The sequence below is a fragment of the Protopterus annectens genome, chromosome 5.part0, assembly GCF_019279795.1.
Source record: "Protopterus annectens isolate FY-2018-M chromosome 5.part0, PAN1.0, whole genome shotgun sequence".
NCBI lineage: Eukaryota > Metazoa > Chordata > Ceratodontiformes > Protopteridae > Protopterus > Protopterus annectens.
The window spans coordinates 822,226,282-822,249,501 of NC_056735.1; the positions used below are offsets into that span (position 1 = coordinate 822,226,282).

The 23,220-nt window shown below is 43.6% G+C and overlaps 1 protein-coding gene across 1 annotated transcript in view; it reads right to left on the bottom strand.

The window, feature by feature from the left end:
• TUBGCP3 (tubulin gamma complex associated protein 3) overlaps positions 1-23,220 on the bottom strand; it is a 1,295,126-nt gene that overhangs the window by 733,077 nt on the left and 538,829 nt on the right. Inside the window, exon 12 of the mRNA XM_044072631.1 lies at positions 13,370-13,480. Coding sequence (XP_043928566.1) covers positions 13,370-13,480 — 111 coding nt within the window. The remainder of the gene's footprint in view (positions 1-13,369; positions 13,481-23,220) is intronic.

Consider the following 23,220-nt stretch of genomic DNA (forward strand, 5'->3'; position numbering starts at 1 on the left):
TTCCTTCTCCCAGGATCAACAAGAGTGACTCTCCCTTGGACACAAAGATGGCACCAACAGCTGGGGAGGATGTGGCTTACCTCCAGTCCATAGTGGCAGTAACTGCTACACCAGAGGGATCCAGGGTAAAAGAGGAGTGCTAGGTACTACTAATGGTCACAGCAGAGTCACCTGGAGTTGAGGCAATTTGCTAGCTTCCTGTGATGGCAAAGGCTGTCTGCTTAACTATTTCTTCTTGTGGCAGGAAGAAGGACGACTGTAGGTTTGACAATCTGTTCCATGGTCAAGCTGAAAATGGTGCCTCTTTCCCACGGAAAACAAGCAGCAAAAGCTGGTAAAAAATGAAGTCTTTAAAGTCACCAATTTCACGTAAAACACAGTAAAAAGCAATTTGAAACACTTTGTTGGCCCTAAAAAGCCATGGAAAGTAAACAATCTTTCTTAACAGAAAAAATGGTTTTCAAATACTTTAAATAACTTAAAAACTGACAGGAAAAAATAGTGCTCATGTTTAAAAGTACAATGCAGTCTCATGACAATCCATCAAAAAAACAAACTCCAAGCTTTAAAATAACTTTCTTGAAGAGGAAGAAACACTTTTTAAATTGGAAATGTTTTCCTCAAAGGGAACTTATCTGCCCAACAAAGGAACAGCACAAGCTGACAGATTCTCAAAAGCTGAAAGGAGTGTACTTTTTGGCAGCAGAAAAGCTCTGAAGAGCTTGACACCCAAATGTGTCTTTTTAGTCAGCTTAGCTTGAGCTGACTGTGCATGTGGAAGGTGCTCTGAAGCTCTGGAAGCTGGCCTGCTGTTATATCCCTGGCAGGATATAACAAAGTATGTATGATGTCACATCAGAAAATGAATAAGGGGAAGAAAGTGACCAGAAAACAAAAATTTCTAAAGGAAATAGAAAAGATGAGAGGTATACAAAAATGTTATCTATTAATGCTAATAATATAGAAAACAGAGAAAAACTTTAGAGTATATATCTGTGAAATAAGATATTAACTGTTTATTAGATGTAAGATTTCTGAATACAGACCAAAAGGTTACACTCTCAAAAGTTGGATGGGAGAGGAGTGCTATGGAGCACGGGAAAGGAAGAATATTCTGGGATTGCTTTTTTAATAAATAATGCTGAAATAAAGGTACTGGACATAATAGTAATTTCAGGGAGAAAGGTGATAACTGACTTGCTACATACCCGGGTGTCCAAGAAGAAAGATTTCTGATAAATATTTTATTCCAAATATGGATATAGCAGTTTGGGGTAATTTAGCTATGACTTCAGATAAAGAAATGAAGAACACAAAAACAAAAAAAAAAAATCATTGGGATGTGTAAAAAAATCCAAAGAAATAAGGCTTAGGCCTTGTTAGATACTGTGAAAGAAAGGGGTATATCTATAAGACAGGAAATTTGCAAACAGAAAAAGATTTTATTATGCTTTCAACTGAATTCATATAGTTAATGGGGGATGAAGGAAGCTGATTTGTTTGATTTCAGATCATAAGGCAACATCATCAGAACTTAAGAGAGTATAACAAATTACTGAGAAAGGGAAAGATACAGTTGGACATGTAGTACACTGAATGTGATTATAAAAATTGCCTTCCATTGCAAACATATAATTATAAGGTCTTTTTATGAATAGAAAGAATAATGGATTATTTACAAAGAAAGGTATAAAATGCTGTTTTTAAAGACAAAGAAAGAATGTCATAGAAGTCGGAAAGAAATTTATACAGACATGATGGAATTATAAAAGTGTACAGGACAGAGGCAGATCATTTAAAGAGAATGAGATTTATGATTACTAAGACAAAAGTATGTGGTAAAAGAAAAAAAAAACAGGAAGTTGCACTTTATTTCTTTAGCAACGTAAACACTTTAACAAAACATTTCATTCTGAACATACTGCTTAGTCCCCAAGCAAGGTGCACTTAGTAGTTTTAACTCTGATTGTTGATACATCTTACAATTATAAATTTATACAACACTAATAAACCTGCCTCGAGTCAGAAAATCTGTGCTTGCAATCAACTATCAATAACTTGTCACTGCTAAACATGCAAACCCAGTATCTCAAACAACTACTCTATCTAGTCTTAATCTCATGTTTGAGTTAACATTACTCATTTACATCATACTCTGAGATCAAGAATTAATTAGCAACCATATTGTTTTATTCTCTCTACATTACAAATCTTAACACTTGGACCAGTGGCCTTATTTGACATTTATTTGACATCTGTTAACCGGATTAGACTGACTGGGCAATAGCCCTTTTTCCAGCAGAGACTTGGGGAGAAAAGAATTAACACCTCAGACTGGATATACTGATGAAAATAGGACTAAACCAATGAAACAACAGGTCTTCCCTCCCTAGAAATGCAGTACGCTATAGTTATAACATCTAGACTACACTAAAGTATAATATTAACACAGCACACTACTAAACTACATGAAACTGTAAAAAAACTACACACTTACAGGGGTCTATGCCACCTTGCAGTAGACTAAGTGAGGATTTTGGCTCCTCACCTTAATCTGTGTATACTATATCCAAGATCACACTAACTACAAGGAAGAGAAAATTATTTAAAAATACATAAAAGTCACCTTTTCCCTCTTCTCCAAATCAACAAACCTTACAGCACAGTTAAGCAACTCCAACAAAGCAAGCTCGCATTCTAAGAAATCTACAACTAAGTGGTTTTTCAGGGGAAGTTTTAAGAAATTACTACACAGCACATGATAAACAATAATGATCCTGGAAAAGAAAAACATAAAATATGGGAAGAGCATGAGTACTCCCTGCACAAAGAGACTGACTGGAGGTCAGATGTGAACTTCAGACCTTGGATGGCAAAGCTTTAGCCACTAAACTACAATGTTGCACAACAGAAGGATCAAAGAGAGGAAGATATCTTTCTTAGCATAGAGGGATCTGCATTAGATGGAAAACTGGATGGCATACTAACACCTCAAAGTGATTACGCTGATATGAAACAATTTACAGTTCTAAATACTTTCTGGATGTTAGACCATATGCTTGGAATATCACATACAGAGGAGGGATTGGTAACAACATATTGGTGGGGATGCCACTGCAAGGTTCCAGATGAAGGAAGGACATGAGGCCATGAACCCTTAGTTAATTTCCTTGCCTTTTTTCTCACTAAATGCAAACATAAAAAGAAGATTTTCAAACAATGTATCCTACAAACACAGTTAAGAAATCTTTAAAATTTGATAATTTATCGAGAAAGATAGAAAAATGAAAAAGTCACCCTCCTACTTCACAGAAGAGGTATGGTCATGCTTTGAGGTGAAAATGGGAAAGAAAAACAAAGCTGCTTCTGCTAAATATACTTCTTTACAACCCATGTCACTATGTACTGGGAAATACAAGATAAACACATAATTAAACTTATAATGACATTCATAATGCAAACTTACAATGACATTCATAATGTTTTATCTCACAAACATCTCACCAGCAATACTGTATAAATCCAAATTAAAAAAAAAAAAAAAAAAAAGAACAGTCAGCATAGACTCTTTGTAAAAAAAAAAAAAAAAAAAAAAAAGAATTATGGCCACTTTAAAGCTTCTTATCAACTTTGTAATCTTTCCAAACTAACTCTCCAAACTTGTGTAAAAGTTTGAACAACAATGGTTTGGTAGCTATTAGCTGTCAAATACATGCCAGTTCTAATTAAAAAAAAAAAATGAACAGGTGACATTTGAAGTACTGCCAAGTAACTTACAATGTCTTTTTAATGTACGACATTTGCTCATTGCTATAAACTGATGAAAAATCTAACAGCCTTTAAGTCAGAGCCGCTACCCTCACCAACATCACTCAAAATATCACTTATTATCACATTACAGTGCTATGTTGTCAAAACGTGCATTCTGGCTGGTAAAATGAAAGTCTGAATGGTACAGCTCCCAACAGATAAGTACTACATAATTATTCAACAAATTCTAAGTTCAAGCAACTCAAACAATTTCAAACTTCTCATCGAACACTTCAGAAAAAAATGGTTTTGTTCATGCACCTCTCCAGGGTAATATTACCTCCCCTACTTCTTTTCCTCAAATATGGCCTTATAAACAATAGTCTCTTTATACTAACATTATACTAAGATCCTCAGATCCTGGTATACTTGTACTCTGTATTTTCTACAGAAGCATCCTTTCTCCTAACATCTTCATCGTTGTTTTTCCTCTACAGTATACCTATCAGACAGTCTTTGCATCTTGGTTCTATCTACATTGGCATTGTTTAAATCTAGAATCTTAACAACATTGTATAACTTTTGTTCTCTAATGTTTTTTTGTAAACTTTTGTAACTTCTATTTTGGAACTCTAATTATCTTGCAATATTCTTGATTTTTTGTTGACAGATTTATGTGGAGCTTTTCTCCCAGGGCCTCCACTGAAAATGGCCCTCTGGCTCAGTCGGACACTCCCGGTAAAAAAGAAGTTATGTTCTTACCATAACGTTCCATGTGAGTTGTTCATCTCGCCTTTGTTCTTACACACGGGTTCGGAGCCGATCCCTCGGCTCCAAGTTGGCCACATTCCAAGCTCTGCGTCTAAGAGAAGCTCGAGGCACAGTCCCTATCCCATGATCCTCTCCTGCTAACCCTCAGATCTAGTTTGCTATGAAACCCAGACAACAGAAGACATACCCGCCTACGCATGCATACGTACCAATACACATATACACGTCTATACACAAATATGTAAGGACAGATATACGCATATATATTATACATGTCCAAATATGTACGCATACATAGAGACAGGTAGTCCAAGGGGACCATGAGAAAAGACAACCAGCCACCAGTCGTACCTGTTCTTCCAGAACATGGAGGGGGAAGGAGGGTGGGAATGTAAGAACAAAGGCGAGATGAACAACTCACATGGAATGTTATGGTAAGAACATAACTTCTTTATGTGAAGTTGTTCGATCTCGCCGTTTGTTCTTACACACAGGTAGTGTCCCTAGCACCCTAAACCCCGGGTGGCTCACGGGAGAACATTCCTGAGAACAGTGGAACCAAAGGAAGCCCTGTCCCTGGAGGCCCTGTCCACTTTATAATGAGTAATAAAGGTATGAGGTTTGGCCCAGGTAGCCGCTGCACAAATGGTATCTATCGGTAAACGAGCCGCATGGGCTAGGGAAGTAGAAACAGCTCTAGTAGAATGAGCTTTAGCTTTGCGCGGAACAGACTGATTGGAAGATGAATAAACAAAGTTTATGCAGTCCGAAAGCCATTTGGATAACGTGATTTTTGTTACTGCAAGTCCTTTCTTATTATCTGCATGAGAAACAAAAAGTTGATCCAATTTCCTGAATTCTTTTGTTCTGTCGAGGTAAAATTTCAGCTGTCTGTGCACGTCCAATTTGTGTAACATGTATTCCAATTTATTGGTATGGTGCCTGAAAAAAGTGGGAAGTTCTATGGACTGATTAAGATTAGATTCTGAGCAGATTTTTGGTAGAAAGGACGGATTAGTACGCAAGGTGACCCTGTCTGGGTGAAAGATCAGATATGGGGGTCTAATTGACAGTGCCTGCAGCTCTGAGACTCTGCGAGCTGAAGTGATTGCAACAAGAAACAGGGTTTTCCATGAAAGATATTTAAGTGGGCATGGCAAAGCTGGTTCAAAGGTTGATAACATGAGTTGGGATAGCATCAGATTTAAATTCCAAGGAAAAACCGGACTTCGAATGTGTGGTCGGAGATAATTTCCCTTCAGGAAAGCTCTACAAAGTCTGTGAGACATAATTGTAGCGCCCCCCTCATCCACATGAAAATTAGATATGGCAGCCAGCTGTACCCTTATGGTGGATTATGGTGGATGTTGAAGCCCCCTGATGAAAAAGAGTAGATAGAAAATCTCGAACCTTATGAATAGGAGCAACCAAGGGATCTAAACCTTGTTTGGAAGCCCAACACATGAAACGTTTCCACTTGCTCTTGTACAATTTTCTAGTGGAGGTTTTGTGGGAAAAAATCAAAATATGTTGTACTGCTGGAGACAAAAGATCTGGCCTGGCTAAGCTGGGAAGTGGAGCAGCCATGCTGTCAATTTGAGGGACGAAAGAGAGGGGTGAAGAACTCCTGACGAGTGGGTCAGAAGGCATGGCACTGGGTCCAGAGTCCAAGGTTCCTCTATTTGGTGAGCTTGGAGGAAGGGGAACCAGATTTGTCGAGGCCAGAATGGTGCTATCAAGATGATCGTCCTTTCCAGACCTTTGGCTTTCTGCAGAAATTTCGAGATTAGTGGAACAGGAGGGAAGGCATATAGGAGACCGGGGGGCCAATCGTGCACAAGTGCGTCCCTAGGGGCGCCCCCCGGAGGGGGAAGTAGAGCGAAATAACTTCTGCATTTGGTATTCAAGGGGATGCAAAAAGGTTGCAGCAAGGCTGGCCCCATCTGCGGAATATCCTCTCCGCTACTTGATTTTTGAGGGACCACTCGTGAGGCAACAGGATGGCTCTGCTCAATCTGTCCGCTATTACGTTGGATGTCCCCGGGATGTGCGCTGCTATGAGAAAGCGTCCGGTGGACACAGCCCATTGCCAGATTCTCAGGGCCTCTCTGCATAAGGGGTAAGACCTGGTTCCTTCTTGTTTGTTTATGTACCAGACCACTGACATGTTGTCTGTCTGAATTGCAACTGTTCCCGGAGGTAAGTAGTCGTGAAAGTGCTGCAACGCCAGGAACACTGCTCTCAACTCCAGGACACTGATGTGCAGATTGTACTCCATTTTTGACCACTCGCCTTGAACTGTTCTCCCCTGAAAAAGTCCCCCCCACCCTATCAGGGAAGCGTCCATGGTCACTGTGGCTATGGGGGGGGGGACGAACAGGCGGCCTATCGTAAGCTCGTGGCTGTTCATCCACCATCGAAGATCCCGCTTGCAAGACTCCGTGAGCAGGATGTTGAGTGACAACGGTAGTCATTGGTAAGACCACTGTGCGAAGAGTAGCCACTGGAGGATCCTCATATGCATTCTCCCTAGGGGGACCGTGATAAGGGTAGCTGCCATCATGCCTAAAACTTTCAAGACCTGTGCAGCGGGGACTCTTTTGTTTTGTAGAAGAGTAGAAATCTGTTCCCTCAAGGCTGAAACTCTTGTTTGGGGAAGCCAGATCAGAGTTAAGGTAGTGTCCAATTCCGCTCCTATGAATGATATATGCTGTGAGGGCGACAAGGCAGATTTTTCAGAGTTCAGTGTTATGCCTAAATGGGAACAGAGACTGATTGTATAAGTCCCTGGCTTGCAATAGGTGATGCCTGGTGGTGGCAGTAAGGAGCCAGTCGTCTAAGTATGGAAACACCTGGAATCCTAGTCGTCTCAGGTGGGACGCCACTACTACCATGCACTTGGTGAACACCCTGAGGGCTGAGGTGAGACCAAAGGGCAGAGCTCGAAACTGAAAATGACTGGCTCCCAGCCGGAAGCGCAAGTGATCTCTGGATGGCCTGGCCATTTTTATGTGATAGTACACATCCTTGAGATCTATAGAGCACATCCAATCGTTCGTTTGAAGAAACGGAAGGATCGATTGCAGCATGACCATCCGGAATTTTTCCTTCTTCACGAAGGTATTGAGTTTGCTGAGGTCCAGTATAGGCCTCCAGTCCCCTGTTTTCTTTGGAACTAAAAAGAACCTTGAGTAAGTTCCGGATCCTTTTTGGTCCGCCGGGACTAGCTGGATGACTCTTTTTTTCTAACAGCATTTGTATTTCTATGGCTGCCTGATCCCGCAGAGTGGGTGGAACATCTGGGAATCTTTTTTGGGTGGGAGGATTGTTTAAGAGAGGGATGTTGTATCCTCTGGTTATTATGCTTTTTACCCAGGAATCTGAAGTGAGATTTAGCCAGGCCTCTGGGTATAAAGCCAAGCAACCCCCGACTGCCTCCAGAGCAGGACAGCCGGGCCTCCACTCAGGAGTGCTGGAAGGGCTTCCCAGGGGCGCTATCCCTGTCGCCCTGGTTCTGCGGACCCCCTCTGCCGCCTGGGTGGCGTCTTCCATTCCTTTCCCATCCTCTGCCTCTGGAGGGGGTTTCACTAGGTGTGGACTGGAAAGCTCCCTGAGTCTTCCGGAACCACATTTTTCCACCTCTTTGCCCTTTGGGGTATGGTCTAGAAGGGGCGGAAAAAAGGACCCCTATGGCAGACAGGGTCTTTTCTTCTTGCTCACACCTAGTGAGCGTCTCCTTCACTTTGGGCCCAAACAAGGAGGAGCCATCAAAAGGGGCATTAATAAAGGAAGACTTGAAGGCTTCCACAAAGGAGCATAGGCGCATCCAGGATTGTCTCCTCAGAGCGATCGCTGAAGCTGCAGCCCTACTCGATCCTTCGGCTGCATATGAAATGAGCCGCATGGATGAGTTAACGATAGAGTTTAGGGTACTGAGCTGTGCTGTCACCTTGTCTGATACAGCAGCATCTGTGGTACCCTGTAGAGTATCTCCCAATTCCTTGAGGAGATCTCTCTGAAGACGGGTAAAATGAGTGAAGTAGTTCAGCGATCGCATGGAAAAAGTCGCTGAACTAAAAATGCGCTTCCCGTACCTGTCCATCGTCCTAGAGTCTTTGTTAGGAAGATGAACAGAGGAAGATGCTTCAGACATTTCTTTCTTGGTGGCCACCGCCACCACCATAGTATCAACTGGCACTCCCTTGGTGAGATACGCTTTATCCTGGGGTGCAGTGATGTACTTACTGGGCCAAGTGTCAGGGGACTCCCACGCCCTTCGAGCTATTAAATCCATTAACTCAAAGGGTGGAGTTAACCAAGAGGTGGAAGGTTGAGACCCAAAAGCCTTCAGCAACACCGACTCGTCCTCAGTGGGGGCAAGTGACTGCCAGTCACCCCTCTGTTTGAGAATTTCCAGGATGTCGGCAAATGAGACATCCTTGGAGGAGGACCGTGGGGACCCCTCTGACTCATCCAAGTCGGTGTCCGATGTCAATGATTCCTGTGGGGAATCAAGGTGCCTCCTCTTGCAAAATCTCTTCCGTGGGACTTCATCAGAGGGGGCATCTGGTGAAGCTTCCGAGGAAAAGGGTTCACCCTCTGGGGCTGACTGAGGCTTTGGGTCTCTACGCTTGGTGGGGACCAGTGGTGCAGAGACAGAACGCGGACCTTTCGGGGAGGGAGAAGAGGAATCTGAAGATGTGAACGTCTTACTAGACAAAACCTTCCTCATGGCCTGGAAGGGACCGGAGCCACGGGCCGAAGACTCCACCAGTTCCGAAGAAGACGGTAGCCTCCTCGGGCCTGGAACCACAGGCTCTGATCCAGAGGACGGAGCCGAACTAATCTGCGCCGAGGCACCAAGGGGAAGAGTCATAGGTTCATACTAGGCTATCTGCCCTAGGGCATTTATAAGCCTAGCCAGAGTGTGTTTGGCTTTCGCCACCCATTTTAAATTAATTTTGATATGTCCTTTTTCGAGGTTAGTATACTGTGCCTCTGTCTAACAGTGACACAGAAGTGATACCAGGGGTAAACCTAAGATCCTCCATCCACTCATCAAGATTCCTCTTGAAGAGAGTCAATGAGGGACTCTGCCTAACCTGGACTGGGATTTTATTCCAGAGTGAAGGGAGCCTCTGGGTTATGAATCTGTCCCTCCAGCATGTCCTATTTATTTTAGTGCTGAGGTTCAAGTCTCTCGAGCGTAGCTCGATGGGATTTGGATTTTCTGAGGTGCAGCATGTCCATTAATTCCAGGTTGGACATGGCTTTATACGTCAGGCACAGATCGCCTCTGAGCAGGCGGTATGCCACTGAGTAGAGCTGGAGTTTCTTTAACCGGGCAGCATATGACATCTGTTTGAGCCCTTTGATCCTCTTGGTGAGGTACTTTTGGGGTCTTTCCAGTTGCTGCAAGGTGTCTGGTAAGGTACATCCCAAAAGGGCATTGTACTCAATTATGGGCCTGATGAGGGATGAGTAAAGAGGCACGATGACCTCCCTGATCTAGATGTGAATCCCTTCATGATTAGGTGGGCTATATAAAATGTTTTTCTAACCACTTTGGCCACGTGGTTGTCAAATGAGAGATTGCTATCAACTTGGGTCCCCAGGTCCCTAATTACTTCTTCTGTACTTAATGGATTACCACCTATGTGGTAATTTGTGGGCACTTTGTTTTGCCAAAGGGATGACTATACACTTTTGGCATTTAGCTTGAGGCCATGGCTCTGGCACCAGTTGTCTGTTTCTATGAGGCCCTTTTGGAGGATGCTTGTGTCGGCTGGAGAGTCAATTATAACGCCCAGTTTGCAGTCATCTGCGAACTTGGTCAGCCACAGTCCTTCCGTGATGGCCTGTACCTCCGCGAAATATATACCGAACAGGAGAGGTCCCAGGACTGAGCCTTGTGGGACGCCACTTGTAACTGGTTTGGAGTCTGACATGGCTTCAGCAATTCTAACCATGTGGGTTCTGTCCTTGAGCCAGTTTGCAACCCATCTAGTGACACAGGGGTTTATATTTAAGCTGGTGAGCTTATCTATAATGCCAGAGTGGGGTATTGTATCTAAGGCTTTTGCGAGGTCCAGGTAGGCTGTGTGGACCCCCTTCCCCTCGTCAATGGCCTTGGTGACTGTTTCAAAGAAATCGACCAGGTTTAAGAGGCAGGATCTGCCCTTAACAAAGCTGAATTGGGTAGGATCCAGTGTCTGTAGGTCCCCAATATCTTTTTTTATGAGGTCCATGATGATCCTTTCCATAGCTTTGCAGACCAAGCTAGTCAGGCTTATGGGGCGATAGTTTCCAGGATCCGTTGAGGCACCACCTTTGTGGAGAGGGACCACTGTTGCTGTACGCCACTCTTTGGGTACATATCCTGTGGTAAGGCTGAGATTGAACAGTAGTTTTATGTTTGAGTTTAGCTCTTCTTGGAGTTCATGTAGGACGCAGCCCGGGAGACCATCTGGTCCCATTGATGCTGTGTTTTTTGCTTTGGAGAGGGCGGCTCTTACCTGAGCATCTGAGATGTCAGGGGGGCAGCACTCTGCTGGGATAGATATTTGCCCTTTTGGTGGGGAGAAGTTTGCGCTGAACCTGTCAGCTAGGATGTTGGCAATGTCTGTGGGTTCGGTGTATTTTTTGTCATTTTGGACTAATTCTGAGCATATCTGGGAATTTTCCACCCAGGTTCCTAACATAACTAAAGAAAGCCTTGTGATTATCCTTAGTGTCCTGTGCAATTTTTCTCTCGAAGCTGGCCTTAGACGATTTTATGAGTGCCCGTAGTTTTTTGCCAGCACTGATCAGAGATGCCTTCCCTTTTTGGGATTTTGCTCTATCATGTAGTAGCTTCCTCCTTCTATTGTATAGTTTTGTTTATGGCTGGGGTCCACCAGACAGGACGTCTGCCTTTGGAGGATTGGATCTTGGTTTTATTTGGGATTGCATGATCCATGCATTCCTGAAGGTGTTCATGGAATGCGTTTATAAAGGATTCTGCGGTCTGGGCAGTCAGAACCCAAACTTCGATTCTACCCCCCCCCCCCGAAACCGAGGAGAGACTGTCATTTCCGAGACCCCTCGATGGGTACAGAAGGTGTCGAGGTCAGTGGAGCCGAAAGTACTAAAGAAGGCTTCGGCTCCGGGGGATCAACAATCATCAGATCCTCGACTCCCGGCTCCAATGACTCGATGGGTCTCGAAGGAGGATCTATGGATGGAACAGGAAGGGCTTCAACCTTCGAAACCAATTGGGACGAAACCGCAATTAGTTTGGATAAGGCCGTGTTCTCCATCAGATTCTGCACCACTTGATCCACATCGGTGTCTGACAGTGCTCTGGAGGAACAGGTCGAAGGGGGCGAAGAGGTCACCGAACGAAGGATCGATGAAGGGAATACCTCTGACACCGGCTCCAAGACCTGGACCTCGCCCCAAGGCAGCAGCTCGGTGCTCGGCTACAAGGTCTGTGGAGCCGGCGACTGAATCTTAACAGAGGTACTCGGAGCCGATGACCTGGGCTCCGATACCTTCGAAGACTTCGACCCCTTCGAAGACTTTGATGACTGGTCTGCCTTCTCTAATGCCTCCTGAAACTCCGGCTTCAGGAGACCCCTCTCAATCAGTTTACTGTGTCTTTCCATCATCACTCTGCCACTAAATGAGTGGCAGATGGAGCAGTCCTCCTGAAGATGGAGAGAGCCTAGACAGTAGACGTAGGAAACGTGGTTGTCTGTTATGGACATTTTCTGTCCACACTGGCAACGTTTAAAACCAGACTTGGCTTTCTCTGACATGTCCTGAATAGAAAAATACAGTATGTAATACTAATCTGTATATAACTATATATATACATATATATGTATATATATATATATATATATATATATATATATATATATATATATATATATATACACATGCAATAATTAACCTGACTAAACACACAGGTTAATATTTACAACAAAAAAGTAAATAGAAAAAGGTACTTCGCACAGAAAAATCTGACAGAAAGTTATTGGCCGAAGGCCTAGGAGCAGCCGCTCCCCACAACTTCTTAAACACTATTTTAAACTAACACACACACACACACACACACACACACACACACACACACACACACACACACACACACACACACACAGACACACACACTAATACTAACGCTAATACTAAGAAAAACTCTAATAATTTTTAACTTTTTAGAAATATATAGTAAATTTTTATACAGAAAAAAAGATACTGGCCCGTGCTCTCACTCGACGATGAGACCTGTTGCAGCGGCAAGCTAGATCTGAGGGTTAGCAGGAGAGGATCATGGAATAGGGACTGTGCCTCGAGCTTCTCTTAGACACAGAGCTTGGAATGTGGCCGACTCGGAGCCAAGGGATTGGCTCCGAACCCGTGTGTAAGAACAAACGGCAAGATCGAACAACTTCACATCAAATGTTAAACAAATAAATAAACAAACAATGCTTTTGGAAACTATTTCAAAATACAAAGATACAAGCATAAAGAGAGTTGTAGTCTATAATGCATGTTCATTACCATTTCTAAAAAGTAAATGTGAAATATTCCACTATAAATCGATCATAAGAGATTGCTTTTATCACAATGCTATGCAATTAAAAACTACAAAACATAAAGGATACTTGATCAACACAGTCAGTAATTCCCTCAAGTGTAAGTGTTACGGGGGAAATCAGCCTTCCAGGGATGGGAAAGTCTGTTAACTGTAGTACTGGGCCCCCAACACTTTTGTGTGGTCTTGTTCTTTTCCTATAAAGTTAATCATCTTGGGTATTAATACTTTCATACATAACTATCACAGAGAATAGTACCATACCTTCCTTGCTTGATCCATTGGAATGAAGGAAGGAATCATGGATTTCCGTAACGTGTATTTGTCATGCCAAAGACGATCTGTCTTCACTGTAGGATCAGAAGCTACAAAAAACTGAGCACACAAAATTAGTTAGCAAATCAAATTTCATCTTCAGTATTGTGAATGTAGCCAAGTCCTCACCTCTCATGATGTGTTCAGAATTATCTAAAAATTAAGGCACAGTAACAAATACAGTAAGGGATCTATCTGTTAAATGCACACTGTAAGATGTACTTCTTCTTAAAGTAATTTGCCATACTGCTAAATAGCAAGGCAAACAAAGAGAAAATCTAATGTGCAATAAGAGCAACAAGAGAATTCCAATGGCATTCTGTGTAACTAGACTTGCTTTCAAGCATACTCAATTATGATAGCAATATAAATTCCATAGTAAGAATAAAAGATAGTACATCTGGGAGTGTTACATTAGTGAAACAGAGGACTCTTGGAAAACAAAGACAAACAATGCTGATGTCAGGCCTATTCCTATCACTACAGTAACAAAGGCGAACAATGCTTGATGCAACTGAACCAGCAAAATATTTTTTTGGAAACTGACCAATCTACATGGAAACATAAACATATAAAGGTCTCACAAAAGTAGCCCATAAAACATATTTATTATAAAATATTCATAAACTGGTACAGTAACATCAAAAACACTACAGTGCCGAGAAAAAAATGTAATAAAGAAGTTCTGAAAAAATGGTAAATCTCAAAAACTGATAAAAATTATGCCATTCTTTACACACCAGCTGCCCTACAACAGGACATACTTTGACAGGTCCTTGCTTAGACTGACTCTTCCAAGCGATCTGTATATGGTAAATTTTCTTACAAGATTCACCACTCAAGAACAAAATGTAAATGTTTATGTATGATGTAACATCAGCAAGGATACATAAGCATACTTTATCTTTACAGCTAGCCAGTTAACCCCAAACCACTAGCGAGCACCTTTGTGCAACTCAAGAACTAAGTGAGAATCTAACACTTTTTTTTTTTTTTGCTTACAATCCACATTAAGTGTCACCATCAGATGTCTAACTGGTTTATTCATTCACCCAGAGACAAGAGATCGAAGGAAAATCATTTGTCTGGGCAAAAGCAAAGTCACAGAAGTGGTGCCATCATCTGCAGAACAGGGATTCTTCTGTTAAGATCTAACTTCTCTCACTGTACACGCTCAAATATACTGGGGTTTAACATGCAATGAGTCATACACTCAGCATGTCACCCATTTCCACAAGTGGTGTAACCTCCTCAGAATGCCCTGCACTCTGTGCAATCATATGCTTCTCTGTGATATCCAGTCTTTGCCACAAAATTCCAGCAGAACGTGTGCACCCCAGCAGATGTGAAAAAGCACTGCCTTTTCCCTCCTCTCACTCTCCTCACCAGGTCCTCCATAGCATGGACTGCTAACTGACCCCAATGCATCTAGGTGACTATCAGGACTTTACCACTCAAAAACAGAGAGTCAGCAAACAACAGATATGCTTACAGAAGCAGATGACACACGAATGGATGAGAAGACCATTCTAAATGGGTCCTTGGTTGGATTAATTTTCTCCTCGATTAGAACTCATTAACAGCTGTATCCTCCATTCAGGTGCATCTGAACTGATATACTCCAAGATACAAGGCACCGGTTATATAAACATACCCAGAGTCATTTCACTCCCATGGCACTAGCAAGCACAGTCCTGTAAATAAAGAAACAACAAATATATAACACTTTCAAAACTGTTACAAGTCACTAAGGCCAACAACTTCCATGGAGATTGTCCCTACTCCAATTGCATCTCCAGGACATAGAATGTGACCCCCCCAAAACATATACGAACCACTGCTAACCCCCCCCCCCCAAATTTAAAACACGTCTCAAGTCCCACCTATCTAACTCCTGGCTTTGCTCTTGTCTAAATCCTGACTAAATACTCTCTATTTAATCCTTCCTGAGAAATTCCAATAACAGATCTTGAATTTACTAAGCTATCCTTAAAACTCTTGCTCCTACTTTTTTAACCACTATGACATATATCTATGTTTCTATAACATCATAATGTTCTTTATACATAAGTGTGATGTTATTTTTCTAATTGCATGATGTTCTTTATGACACATTTATAATTATTATTAACCAAAGGAGCTAAAGTTAATCATCTCATCATATGTTTTGTATTTTTCTTCTATTACATATGTATTCTTTGTAACTTATAGGACGTTTTTGAAGGTCTCAACTTAAGTTTGTATGTTCTTATGTACTCTATGTGGGTTATTTTTGTTGTCTCATCCTATGATTGTAGTTTCTTAGATTATGTTTTCTCTAACTAGTGGAGCTTTCCCCCCGGGCCTCCACTGAAAATGGGTTACCCACCCAGTCAGACTGTCCCGGTAAACAAACATAAAAATAAAATAAAATAAAATAAAGCAAATAAATACAAAAGTATACACTTACTGAGAACGTACTCAAACTGAAGAAATGAGAGAGACATCCATGTGCAAGGGGATGGAGGGAAGGTATTCCTAAACTATCAAGGAAAGTCCCCTCACAGTCAGTTAGTTGTCAGTGTGTGTCACCAAGTCTCTAACTTCTGGATCTACTCTCAGGGGTGTGTCGTCAATATGATAGTTATCAGGGGAAGAGGACTTCCTGAGGGATCATATTACATGTTTCTTGGCATTTAGTTTTAGTCCACAGCTCTGACACCAGTTATTTGTCTGTGTCAGCCCTTCCTGGAGAACATTTACGTCAGTTTGGAATTCTACAACTGCTCCTAATTTGCAATTGTTTGTCAAATGTAGTCAGTTGGAGGCCCACGTCAGTGGCCCTGACTTCAGAGGAGTAAATGCCAAAAAGGATTGGTCCCATGACGGACTCCGCTTGTGAGTGGCCTTCTTTGTAGAGGCATACTCCCCAATTCTAACTTCCTGGGTTCTGTCTATGAGCTAGCTGGCTATCCACTGGGTGACATAAGGGTTTATATCTAACCTCTTTAGTTTGTCAACAATGCCCAAGTGAGATATTTTGTCAAATGCCTTGGCCAAACCAAGGTAGGCAGTGTGGATCATTCTAGCTTCATCCTTTGGTGACCTTATCAAAGACGTCCATCGGGTTGAGGTGGCATGACCTGCCCTTGATGAAACTAAACTGGGTTGAGTACAGTGTCTGGATGTTTCTATAGCAGTGTTGTCCACTGCAACGGCAACAATTTCTTAAGCAGCCTTCTACAGTCTACTTCACTAGCAGGGAATTAGGAGAGACATATCCATGAGATAAAAAGGATGCCTTTGAATTTATTTAATAACTCATGTTCTCACCCTGTCAAAAGTAACTTCAGAACTTCTAAAGGAATCACCAGGGTGGCCAACTTCTCTTATGTGTTTACTGATTGAGGTACTTCTTTCAATTTGATAGTTGAAACTACAATCGGCCTAGATTTCTTGAGCACTAAAAGGGCAAACTTCCTTTTTTGATAAAAGTCACCAAAGTGATATGCCAGTCTTTGCCAATGAAATCAATGAAGGAAATGTCTCAATATCTGTTGACAGAGATTTTTTCCTTTAATGAATTGTTTCATCTACAGAATATGAACTTCTTTGTGCACTACTTCTCCAAAGACTTAGTCCCTTTTCCTGTAAGAAAATAAAGCCAGTGATTTTTGTTCTTGTACTTTGGCTTGTCTTAAATTTAATTTATTTTACAGTGCTCAACCTCCTTGATGCTAATTTCAGAACCTCAAAAAGAACCAAGCATTAAAATCACGAGGGGGTCTCTGTTAAAGATATTCGTGTAACAAAGTTAGAAATTATTGTTTAAAGTAAGAATACAATAAAAAAAAATCACCACTGAAATGAACAGAAGTTACTTGAATAACTGAAATCAAACAAATGAAAGCTGAAAGGAATGCTCACCAACTCACCATATAAGAGGTAATTAAGTGCATTACTGCATTGTTGCACAGCAGATCACATCTTCATTGGTCTAAAAGGAAGGTATGAAGCCACTGCTTTTGTAATTTCAGACTCGCAACAGAATAAAGCTAAGACTGGATAGCTTAAATGTCATGACTAATTGCTACAGAAGATCAATTAGGCCATCTTTCTAAATTTGTATGTGCATTTCAGTTAAAACCACGTACTTGGTGAGCATACAGTGTGTGAAAGGGTCTATATATTATATTGTCAACAGCTGAAAATGTCGAGTCTGAATTGTTCGACACAAAATGTCGAACTACAAAAATGGTGAACGGCCAAAACACCGATTAAATCGGTTGGCCAAACACCGACACACATAAATGAATATATTTAAGTGGGAGGATGTGCCCCCCCCCAACTAAATGTTCTAACTCCGAGATCGCACTACACTCAGGGAAAGGGCAGGTGTCAAAGAACGGCCAACTGATTTCTTTCCGTTGGAAAGAAATCGGTGTTTTAGCCATTCGCTATTTTTGTAGTTCGGCATTTTGGTGAAAACAATTCAGAGTCGACATTTTCAGCTGTCGACAATATAATATAGACTCGTGTGAAAAAACATTATTCCATTGGTTTCTGTCCCTACCAAAAACAAAAGCAGGTGATAAATGTAGTAGCTCAGAGATGCTTTGAAAGGAAATGTGGATTTATTGTAAGGGACACCCTATTTCAAACACTACCCATAGTTCCCAACAAATGACAGCCTGAAGTTCAAAGATCTTATATTACCAAATATAAATGTATACCAAATGTAATACCAAAAAGTAAAAGTATTTTACGAAGTTACATTTAATAATGTCAATTAGTATGTTCAAACTGCATATGGGCAAGCTTCTCAAGAGCAGAGTTTAAAATGCATTTGGCAAAGAGGTTCTACACAGAATGAAGACACAGCAGTCGTTTTTATGAGTGACCAGCTGGTGCCAGGTCACAATCTTGCCCTCCACAAGGTCATGATATGAAGGAACAGCTGTTGCATGCTCCTGACTGCAAAATACTGCAGGCCCGAAATCATATATATGCATGAATTATTTTATCACCTGCAATCTAGCTAATCAGGATGACACAAAAAGTCATGCCTTGAACACCTCCAAGACATATCCATAAGGATGTGAAAAATAAGGGCTAGCAACTGTGCTTGAAAATCACATGTAGGCTCAGTACAAACACCACTGGAACCAATTAATGTCCATGATAATCAGACCAAGATCAACAATTGTTACACCTCTATCACTCTCAACATCTAATTCTCATGGCTTCAGCAGATCAACTGATGAAGAATTTAACAAGTGCCACCTCTGAAAGGCTGGACATTGCCACCTGTGGAAGTACTGATGGAAAAAAAAGCAAAGGAAGGCTAAAGTGCATAAACCAAGTTATAATTTACTGCATCATTATCCAGCACCAAGTAAATATGAAGTCTAGCAGATGGCACAGATGATTAAGGCTATGAGCCGTTAACAAGCTGCTTCATGTGGTACAGAACTTGACTCCCTTAACTTTCATTTGCCTACTGTGTGACCTTGAACAACTAGACAGTGCTTTGAGGAAACTGGGCTAAGCTCCTCAATGGTCTCCCGAAATGCATGCCTAGTAACTACAGTGGGTATAAAAAGTTTACACACCCCTGTTAAAATGCCAGGATTTTGTGATATAAAAAAATGAGACCACAATAAATCATTTCAAAACTTTTCCCACCTTTAATGTGACCTATAACCTGTACAATTAAATTGAAAAACAAACAAAATCTGTTAGGGGAAAAAATATAAAAAATAAAAAAAGTACAATACACTGGTTGCATAAATGTGCACACCCTTAAACTAATACTTTGTTGTGTGTACACACCCTACACCCTTAAACTAATACTTTCTTAAAGCCTCATAAGCTAGAAGGACACATTGGGAAATCCAGTGTGATAAGGAGACCTTCGAAATGGCTTTACCTAAACTGAATTTGGCAAAGGAGATGAACAGCTGATCAGATTGGATGTGACCAGCAGTCCTATGAATATAGAAACACAGCTGCCTGTGCACATCTAAAGAATGCAGCTTGTACTCTCCTTTATTTTGATAATTAGGGAAGAAAACAGGTAGGTTAATGGACTGATTGATAATGGTTTCTGAGGCCACCTTAGGTAGGAAGGATGGATTGGTCCTGAGGTACACTCGATCCTGATGAAAAACCAAGTAAGGGGGTTTTACAGAAACAGCTTGAAGTTCCGAAACTCTTTTCGCTGAAGTGATGGCTACCAGGAATGCTGTTTTCCAAGACAGGTATTTAAGATCAGCCGAGGCAGCTGGTTCAAAGGGAGAAGCAGTCAAAGCCTGAAGAACTAGCGATAGGTCCCAAGGGGGTACGGCTTCCTTGATAGGGGGCCTGAGCAGAAAAGTACCCTTGAGGAAGGTTTTACATAGTCTAGCTGACATCAAAGGACCTGTCTTGTGTCCTACATGGTAATGGGAGATGGCTGCCAATTGTACCTTGACTGTCGAACAGCTAGCCCCTTGCTGAAAAAGTCCGGTAAGGAAGTCCAAAACGGACGTTAGCGGAGCAGTGAAGGGGTCCAAATTATGATGTTCCGCCCAGACGGAGAAGCGCTTCCATTTACTGCGGTAAACTTTTCTGGTGGAAGGTTTATGCGCTGCCACCAAGATGGCTTTGACTGGTGAAGAGATACCGGGAGTCCTGATTAAGAGTGGAAATGGAGCAGCCAAGTTGTTAGCTTCAGGTTGTCCAGGTTCGGGGTCGGTAAGCCTGATGGGTGGGTTATTAGATCCGGGCTGGGATCTAGAATCCAGGGAGGATTCACCAAGTGAGACCACAGGTAAGGGAACCAAGTTTGCAGAGGCCAGAATGGGGCAATGAGGATCATTTTGCTCCCCAACCGAGAGGCTTTCTGTAAAATCTTTAGCATCAGGGGTAGAGGAGGATAGGCATAAAGTAGACCGGGCGGCCAAGCATGCACTAGAGCATCTCTCGGGGTTTCCCCTGGTGGGGGAATCAGCGCGAAGAAGCTGTCGCATTTCGTATTTCAGGGAGAGGCAAAGAGATTGCAGCAGGGTTGCCCCCATTTTGCAAAAATCCGCTTCGCTACTCGGGAGTTGAAAGACCACTCGTAAGGGGAAAGAATAGTGCGGCTGAGTTTGTCCGCCAGAATGTTGGACCGTCCCGGAATGTGCGTTGCGATCAGAAAGCGGTTGGTGGAGATCGCCCATTTCCACACCCTCATGGCCTCTCGGCAGAGAGGATAAGACCTGGTTCCCCCCTGTTTGTTGATATAAAAGACAACTGACATGTTGTCCGTCTGTATCGCAATAGTTCCTACGGGAAGAAGGTTGTGAAGTGCTTGCAACGCTAACAGCACCGCCCTCATCTTCAGAACATTGATATGCAGGGAGGTCTCTGTGTCATTCCACGTGCCTTGGACCGTTCTGCCTGAGCAATGCCCCCCCACCCGAGGCGAGAAGCGTCCGTGGTCACCGTGACGAGAGGAGGTGGAGCACAGAAGGGGCGGCCTGTATGGAGGTCTGGGGAATGAAGCCACCATAACAGGGCCCTCCTGCAAGCCTTGCTGATAGAGACAGGGTGATTGAGAGGAAGAAGCTAAAAGGACCATTGTACTTGGAGGGTCCACTGTAGTACCCTCATGTTTAGGCGAGTGCATGGAAGGAGCGTTATTGCCGCTGCCATAGAGCCCAGTGCCCTCAGGACCAATTCCGCCGGTGGAGCTTCTGATTGGAGGAATGCCCACACATGTAATCTCAGATTCTGTAGTCGTTCCGAAGTGAGGTAGGCTCGCAGACTTCTCGTATCAGTCCATCACTTGTGTCGGAGCAAGGGAGGATTTGTCCATATTGATCGTGATGCCTAACTGGGGAGCTAGGTGGAGAAAAAGATCTCTGGCTGAGCAGAGTAGATGCCTTGTTTGGGCGGTCAGGAGCCAGTCGTCCAGGTACGGGAAGACCTGCATTCCCTGAAGTCTCAGGTGGGCCGCTATCACTGCTAAAACTTTGGTGAAAACCCTGGGGGCTGTGGTGAGGCCAAAGGGAAGGACCCTGAACTGATAGTGGCTGGCTCCCAGCCGGAAGCGGAGAAACCTCCTGGATAGTCTGCCCATTAAAATGTGGTAGTACGCATCCTTGAGGTCTATCCAGTCGTTCTCCCGCAACAGGGGGAGAATGGACTGAAGAGTGACCATTCGGAATTTCTCCTTGGTTACCAACAGGTTCGAGAGGGAAAGGTCTAGAATTGGTCTCAGGTCCCCCGTCTTTTTTGGCAACAGAAAGAACCAGGAGTAAAACCCTAATCCAAGCTGGTCTGGGGGGACGGGTTGGATGGCCCTTTTTTCTAGCAGCTGCTGGATTTCTGCGGCTGCAGCCTCCCTCTGATCGGGTGGTACATCGGAGAGGTTCCTGAATCTGGGAATATGTTGCATAGGGATTTTGTAACCTCTGGATATAATCTGAAGCACCCAGCGGTCTGACGTGATGGACTCCCATGCCGCCAGATGCCTCGAGAAGCGCCCCCAGACTGCCTCCAGAGTGGAGCAGTCAGGCAACCCTTCAGGGCTGTTGTGTGGGCCAATCAGAGAAGGATTCTCTGGACCCAAAATTTCTCGGGCCCCTCTGCCTCTAGGGCGGCATCCTCCCTGTCCTCCTCTACCACGGAAGGACTGGTTGTCCGGAGCAGGTTGGGAATGTTGCGATTTCCGGAACCACATCTTTTTCTGTCCCTTTTGGTTCTTGGAGAAGGAGCTCTGGGGAGCAGAGAAGCGGACTCCGACGGCAGACAACGTCTTCCCGTCCTTCTCGCTCTGGACAAGTGTCTTGCGAACGGTCTTGCCAAACAAGGCAGAATCATCAAAGGGGGCATTCGCAAAGGACGCCTTGAAGGGCTCCGCGAAGTCGCAATGTTGGAGCCAAGCCTGGCGTCTCATAACTAGGCCCGCTCCACTAGTTCTAGCGGCTCCCTCAGTGGCGTGAGACAACAGCCACATAGAGGTATTAGAGAGAGATCTCAGAGTGGCCATACGAGTGGAGTACAACTGCTTGTCCTCCGCCGATATGGACTCCAGGGGGGGAAGCAGCGTATTCTTTAATAAGATCCAGCTGCATCCTGATAACGTGTGCCATGTAGTTCAGAGACCTTACTGAGAAGGTCGCTGAACTGAATACCCGCTTCCCAAGGCGATCCATCAAGCGGGACTCCTTGCTCGGAGGATGGACCGAGGGGCTCTCCTGAGCTAGTTCCCTCTTAGTGGCTGCCGCCATCAACATGGCATCTACAGGGGGACCCTTGCTCCAGTGGGGCCAGTCTGCGGGGGGGCTCAAGATCCTATCCGGGCGTTTAGGGATTGGCTCCACAGTGTCCGGCTCCTTCCACGCCCTGGTGGTCACAATGTCCACCAGGGGGTCGGCCGGAGGGGATGCCCAAGAGGTAGACGGGCCTGCTTCGAATGCCTCCAGGAACACGGACTCGTCGGAGGAAGCCTTGGGGGCAGACCACCCCCCCTGAGCCTGAGCATTTCCATGATGTCTCCAAAGGAGACATCCTCAGGGGGTGACCTTGGGGAGCCTTCCCCTTCATCCAAGTCTGTGTCCTCTGTTAAGGACTCGGGGGAGTCCACGTGCCTCCTCTTGCACTTATGCTTGCGAGGCACTTCCTCGGGGGGGCTGTCCGAGGAGGTCTCACCAGCAATGTCCTGTTCCAAAGGAACAACCTGGGACATCGAAGCAGGCTGTCCCTGTGGCCAGGTGATGGAAGCCTGACCCAGCAGAGAGGGAGTGCAGGGCGGAGCCGAGACAAGGGCCGGAGGTCTGGATGCTCTCGACAGA